The sequence below is a fragment of the Cucurbita moschata genome, unplaced genomic scaffold, assembly GCF_002738365.1.
Source record: "Cucurbita moschata cultivar Rifu unplaced genomic scaffold, Cmos_1.0 Cmo_Scf00017, whole genome shotgun sequence".
Lineage (NCBI taxonomy): Eukaryota > Viridiplantae > Streptophyta > Magnoliopsida > Cucurbitales > Cucurbitaceae > Cucurbita > Cucurbita moschata.
Genome location: NW_019268533.1, coordinates 3,398,135 through 3,404,908, shown reverse-complemented (window position 1 = coordinate 3,404,908; position 6,774 = coordinate 3,398,135). Strand labels below are relative to the sequence as shown.

At 38.2% G+C, this 6,774-nt stretch overlaps 1 protein-coding gene across 1 annotated transcript in view; it reads left to right on the top strand.

Moving 5' to 3' along the window:
• Positions 1–6,774, top strand: part of LOC111454906 (serine/threonine-protein kinase TOR) — a 41,805-nt gene that overhangs the window by 7,042 nt on the left and 27,989 nt on the right. The window contains exons 6-14 of the mRNA XM_023096375.1: positions 648–807; positions 917–1,060; positions 1,187–1,356; positions 1,464–1,668; positions 1,745–1,939; positions 4,528–4,680; positions 4,879–5,000; positions 5,124–5,223; positions 5,370–5,465. Of these exons, the coding sequence (XP_022952143.1) occupies positions 648–807; positions 917–1,060; positions 1,187–1,356; positions 1,464–1,668; positions 1,745–1,939; positions 4,528–4,680; positions 4,879–5,000; positions 5,124–5,223; positions 5,370–5,465 (1,345 nt within the window). The remainder of the gene's footprint in view (positions 1–647; positions 808–916; positions 1,061–1,186; positions 1,357–1,463; positions 1,669–1,744; positions 1,940–4,527; positions 4,681–4,878; positions 5,001–5,123; positions 5,224–5,369; positions 5,466–6,774) is intronic.

Here is a 6,774-nt window from a genome sequence, read left to right as displayed (position 1 = left end):
AAAAAAAAAAAAAAAAAAAAAAAAAAAAAAAAAAAAAAAAAAAAAAAAAAAAAAAAAAAAAAAAAAAAAAAAAAAAAAAAAAAAAAATCAGAAAGAAGAACAGAATGTAAAAAAGATTTGCCCAACTGATTAATGTGACTCTTATTCTCACTTCTGCCATGCCTGTAAATTTCTTACATTTTGGTCTTAGTTAATCAAGTTTTCTCTGTTTGGTTGAGTAATGCATCCTCTAACCAATCATCTCAAAGTGCTTTGGCTTCAGCTTCTCTTAGACTGCTTCTATCTTTCGAACATTGGTAGCACCTAATTTCCTTACCTTCACTAGTACCTCTTCTCTGTCTCATGAGAAACTAATGAAAAAAAGAATATCAAAGTATCATGTTCCATTTTAGTGCTGTAGTTCCTAAAACTCTTAAGTGTGTTTAATAGCATAAAATTATGATTTCTGTTTTGTTTAGAAACATGAAGTCATAAAAATAATAGAATGTTAATTCATTTTCCAGCTGTAATATTTTTTTTTGAATCTTTACCCATTTTGGGACTTCTCATATGAACTATAGGACCCTGGTATTGCACTGTAGTACATTCTTCTCTATTTAGTCTTTTTGGAAACCACCTGTTGACTGATATATTCTCTATCTTGATAGGAATACCGGTGAATTTATGATGTCAAGATATAGAGAAGTTGCTGATATTGTCCTTAGGTACCTGGAGCACCGAGATCGTCTTGTACGATTGAGCATAACTTCATTATTACCTCGAATTGCTCATTTTTTACGTGATAGATTTGTGACAAACTATTTAACGGTCAGTTAATTTTTCCTTCTTATTTGCGATATTGTCTTAGCTTGACAGTTTATCTAAGTGTTTTGGAGCTTATTTGCTTTGTAATTCACATTGTGTGTACAATTTGTAGATATGCATGAATCATATTCTCACTGTTTTGAGAACACCAGCTGAGCGTGCCAGTGGGTTCATTGCGCTTGGAGAGATGGCTGGTGCTTTAGATGGGGAACTCAAACACTATTTGCCGACTATAACACATCACTTACGTGATGCAGTATGCCATCAACTATCTTGCTAGCATTTTTTTTGCCTTATATGACAGTTATTTTTTCTTGTAGTGTTGAGAATTTGTTAGCTAGTTTGATGGTTTATGAAATTTATCAAATATCTTAATCATCAGATTGCTCCTCGTCGTGGTAGACCCTCACTTGAGGCGTTGGCTTGTGTTGGAAGCATTGCAAAAGCCATGGGGCCTGCTATGGAATCTCATGTTCGGGGTCTCCTGGATGTTATGTTCTCAGCTGGTCTGTCCCCTACACTTGTAGAATCTCTGGAGCAAATTACTATCAGGTATACATACACAAGTCTTTCACCACTTTATCTTTCTCGTATGATTTTGTTTGATATTCTTTCCAAAAATCTCATAGTTGCTTCCATTTACTTTTATTTTGTTTCAGTATTCCCTCCTTGCTTCCCAGTATTCAAGAACGGCTTTTAGAATGCATTTCAGTGGTTCTTTCAAAATCACATTCTCCTCAGGGTAGGCCAAATGCTTTGGTGGGAAGGGGAAATGTGATGACACTTCCTCAGCCAGTGTCAGATCTTTGTGGTTCATCTCTTGTGCAGCTTGCATTGCAAACACTTGCTCGTTTTAACTTCAAGGTTCATTATGTACAGTTTGAAAATAACTCGATATAAAAAATTTCTTTTAGTCTACAATTTTGTTTATTTGGTATAGGGTCACGACCTTCTTGAGTTTGCACGGGAGTCAGTCATTGTGTATTTGGATGATGAAGATGGAGCAACACGTAAAGATGCTGCCCTATGTTGTTGTAAATTAGTTGCAAATTCCTTTTCCGTCATGACATGCACACAATTTGGTACTAGTAGGCCTAGTCGCGCAAGTGGGAAACGTCGCTGCCTTGTTGAGGAGGTATAAATGGTTTTTGTTTTATTTTATCTTTGGTCATCGAATTGTTGTATTGTTATATTATTATTATTGTTTTTTTGCAATCATACACTCTTTCTTCTCCCTTTTCTTCTTAAGTTACATCAAGATCCACACTACTCACTACTAGTTGGTATGCCAGGTTAAGTTTTTTACTTGGATCCTCCTAAGTGGATTCCTTCATGTTGATCTGATCTTATGTCATGATATAAGTAGTTTTATTGTATCGGCCAAAAACCTGACTAATTGATCTTTACCGTGCTTCTTCTATCAATTAGATCCTTTATCCATATAATAAAGTATCTAGGCATACCTATTCTTTCATATTTCTACTTCTATAAAGTTTCTTTCTTTGATACAACTAATACAAATCGTTAGTTTGGACAATACATATGTAGAAAGCCTATCTTTTTCTAGTATTTATTATCGAATTTTCTCTTTTATTTTCTTTCTAGAGGTTAAGTTTTTTACTTGGCTAGTCCTCTACAAAAGACTTTTAACACCTTGGACGAGGTGTCAAGGAGGTGACCAATGTCAAAACCATACTATGAAGAGAGTAGGTTGTGACCCTCACGTTGAGTGAAGCAAAGCGTTGACCCTCGAGAGGCGCCCATCTGGCCACGCGAGGGTCAATACAGAAGAATACCATGATGTGACCAAGGAGGACGGTGCATCATCCAACACACCATATAACATGTGCACTGAAGAGGGAATGAAGCATAAGCAAGATAGGGGCAACAAGTAGACATGAACATCACATATATAGGCTTGTTGAAGGGCCAGGTAGGGCCCCTGGCCTTAACCTCGAAAGTTGGGTTCCAAAGGGAATTTAGACATACGGTTTTGGAGTCAAGTCATCCATATGAAATATGAAAGATTGCCAAATTTGGTGTTCAATCAGACATCAAACGAATGCTCCACGACATCGTATGTCTGCTTGCCAAAATCATGTCTACACCTGTTAGTTTGGAAATGCCTCATAATATACTATAGGGGGAGGCATGGTGCCTCCTCCACCTCTTGGCCTTGTGGCCTAAGCAAGCTACCCTGTGGCACATGCGTGTGTCACAGTGAGGGCGAGCGTTCCGAGACAAGTGTCTCGGACGACTTCCTTTGAAATGGATTTTTCAAGGACAGTACCGGGCGGCACAGTGTGTCGATATTGCTCCCCAGCCCATGTGTCGGAGGTTGGATTATGCATCCTCTATCTAGTACAGAGTTGCAAATGACATGGCATAGGCACAGGAGGGCCAATGCCTCGATAGAACTTAGATGGATAGATGTTTGTGATGTCCTGATGTGATGAATGACACGTGGGCTCGTTCTCGATTGCATGACCGAGTGAGCTATGATGGCCAACGACACCTCGTGACTTAGGATGGCGTCAAGACATATGCACATGTTGATTGGGAACCAAGATGACAGGATGAGATGCAATGTAGCATTGAGAGACCTTGGCCTCGAGTAGAGGCAAGGTCGTGTTGAATGACTTGGCCTAGTGTAGAGCAAGTCGGTTATGTTGCAGACGATTGAACATGTACGCGCAAGCGGCATGTGTGACCGAACAAGCTTGGATTCTGCACAAGGGATGTTCGGTTGACAAAGACAAACTTTGTCTAAGGTCGGACGAACCCACAAAGTGGGGCGAAAAACATATATTTGGTTGGGTTTCCCTCAAGGCTGGTCGTGAGTGTGTCAAGATCACGACACCAGACAGATCAAGAGTAGTTACATCAGTACAAAGGGTTCTTTCCTCTTCAGTCGTCTTAATCTTTCGGTCAGTCTTTCAAAGCGTCAGGGCCTTCTTCGCCCTCTGCCTAAGCTGCGTAGTAAAGGCCAAAAGCGATTTTGGGCCCCAACGACAAAGGAACGGGCATTTTCGGGGACTAGCCTGCCGGAGGACATCCCTTCCTTCTGCCAACCACTCCCATTTGGATTGGTAAACTCGGATCGGTCTCACTCAATCACCTATTTATCAGTCTATGACAACTAACAAATGGACCAATATGCTGTATTCTTTGCTGGAGCACAACAAAGGATCTTGATAAAATTCTTTGGGATTGTGATTTTGCCTGTGCAGTTTGGAATCAGTTTTTTAGGAGTTTGGCCTAGGTTTGGTTAGGCATATAAGCTGCAGAGAGATGATTCATCCTGCCTTTCACGATAAGGGAATCTTTATGTAGCAAACAAGGGTGTGTATCATTTTATGGGGACTTTGAGGAGAGAGGAACAATAGAGTTTTTAGTGGGCTTGAGAGATCTTTGAGGGAGGTCCGGTCTTTTGTTAGATTCTATGTGTCTCAATGTGCTTATATTATAAAGTCGTTTGGTAATTCTCCGTCGCAAAATCTGTCAAATGCAGAAGGCGACAGAGGGAGGATGCTAATGGCCATACATAATTCATGACTGTTTTTGAATTATTGTTTCTTATTATAAAAATTTGGGATTTTCTTGAAAGTTGTTTGTGCATTCCTCACTTCTGTTTTGGCCCTTTTTAGGAATTTTCCATAAAATACGTTGTTCTAACCTGTGCAGCCCACTAATGTTTTTGTACTAATATATGCCTTTTTACAGCTTGTGGAAAAGCTTCTTATTGCAGCTGTTGCAGATGCTGATGTTACTGTTCGCAATTCCATCTTTGTTTCTCTACATGGAAATAGGGGTTTTGACGATTTTATAGCACAGGCTGATAGTCTGAGTGCAGTATTTGCTGCACTTAATGATGAGGTAATTCATTACTTTTAAATTATGGTTTGAGGATGTCAAGTGCAGTTTGCTTTGGTGTGTTAATATGCTGGGTGCAATGACAATTTTCAGAGCAGTGCTGGACTCTGAAATTTTTTGAATAGTGCTTGTTGATGTCTTGTTTCTTATAAGGATCAAATTTATTTTTCACAAGTGTGCGAATATGATACAATGATGTAGGATTTTGATGTTCGAGAGTATGCAATATCCGTCGCTGGGAGATTATCTGAAAAAAATCCTGCATACGTTCTTCCAGCACTTCGTCGCCATCTTATACAATTGTTAACCTATTTGGACCAGAGGTAATCTTAAGCAGGTTTTTGTCTTGGATTCTTAAATCTATCATTTTTAATTGATAATGAACATTATAACTTATAGAAGTTCAATTTATTGCAAGGCATCAGTTAATTTTTTAAAGTTAGCAGTGCAGATAATAAATGCCGAGAAGAAAGTGCGAAGTTGTTGGGTTGCTTGATACGCAATTGTGAACGATTAATACTTCCTTACATTGCTCCAGTCCACAAGGTTCAGTAAATCATATATTGCTCATCAACTTCTGTCTCTCTTTCATGCAAACACTTGCACTCTCACACTCTCTACATGCACTCTCTCTCTTGCACTCTGTCTGTCTGTCTCTTTTCTCTCATCTGTACATTGGATATTTCATGTAGGCACTTGTGGCAAGGCTTAGCGAGGGCACTGGGGTAAATGCTAATAATGGCATTATCACTGGAGTTCTGGTTACTGTTGGAGATCTTGCTAGAGTGGTGGGTGACCTTATGCATGTTTCTGGCATTAAGCATTCCAAATAATTACTCTGTTTTACAAATTAAATCTTGTTTATGAGTTAGGGAATTTGACCATCCTTTTGGCCTGCCTCTCCCCTTCCCTTCTAAACGATGTTTCATATGTAGTGGGTGTCCCATGCTCTCAATTTTTGTGCTAGTCAGGATTGTTGTTGTAGTGTTAATGTTTTTGTCATGTCATGTTTTTTTGTTTGTTTGGAATAATTACCATTTCCAAGAGAAAAGAATATAAGAGGGGGAATGTGTTTTGTCCTAGTAACTTGTGGAGCACATATACTTTGGTTGAATGACCCTCTTAACACTTGTGTAACATTCGGCAAGAGCATTTTTTTTTATGAAAAAACTAAGAGCATTTATCTCAACATAGAAAATGGTGTTGTAGTTTGTTGGTGTAAGGTTTCCCTTCAGTGATGTCTAGAGGTGGACCTTGTTTTCTGCGGTCCATTGGAATTGTCATTTTTCAATATAATTTTCTGAAGGACCAACAATGACATTAAACTCTTGGACACAAACATCCCTTGAAAGGTTGCAATTGCAATACATCCTTTTGTTGCATTGGGGTCTACAAACGCAAGATTTTATTAGGTCCACTTTTTGCTGCCACTTTAATTCGAGTTGGTTTGCCAGCCCCTCTACAAGTGGCTTCTGGAAGTCAATCCTCAACATTCTTTCTCTTCGACTTCAAACACTCTGGTATATGATTACTGTCAACGGGGAAATTGCACTTTGAGATATCGATGTACAAGTTCATTGGTTCATCAAACAATAAAAGCTTTTATCGTAAATGTTTCTTTGTCTGCTTTACTGTATGCATATCATCAAATTAGGCTATCCAATTGTGTCTAAAAATGGATGTAGGGTTTCAATTGCAAGGGGCCATAAAGGTATAGGGTTTCATTTGTTCACTCAAAGGATATGACTAACCACTTATAAAGTCTTTGTAAAGTCTGTCTTCCACATATTTGGATTTGGTGGTAGCCACTTATTAGGTCTGATTTTAAATATGGAGTTACTACTTAATTGATGAGATCAAAAGTCTAGAAATTGTGAAACAATAACTGTACTGATTGTTATTTGGTTTTTGGACCTTCTGACATAAGTTATTTAATATCTTGTTTCTTACCATTAAAAAAAAAAGTGCGAGTAAACCTATAAAAAAAATTAATTCTGCTTGCATTTTCCCCCTTTGTTTAGGAATTCCTCAATTTGGAGCACGGTCAAATGTTTCACAAAAAAAAAAAAAAAAAAAAAAAAAAAAAAAAAAAAAAAA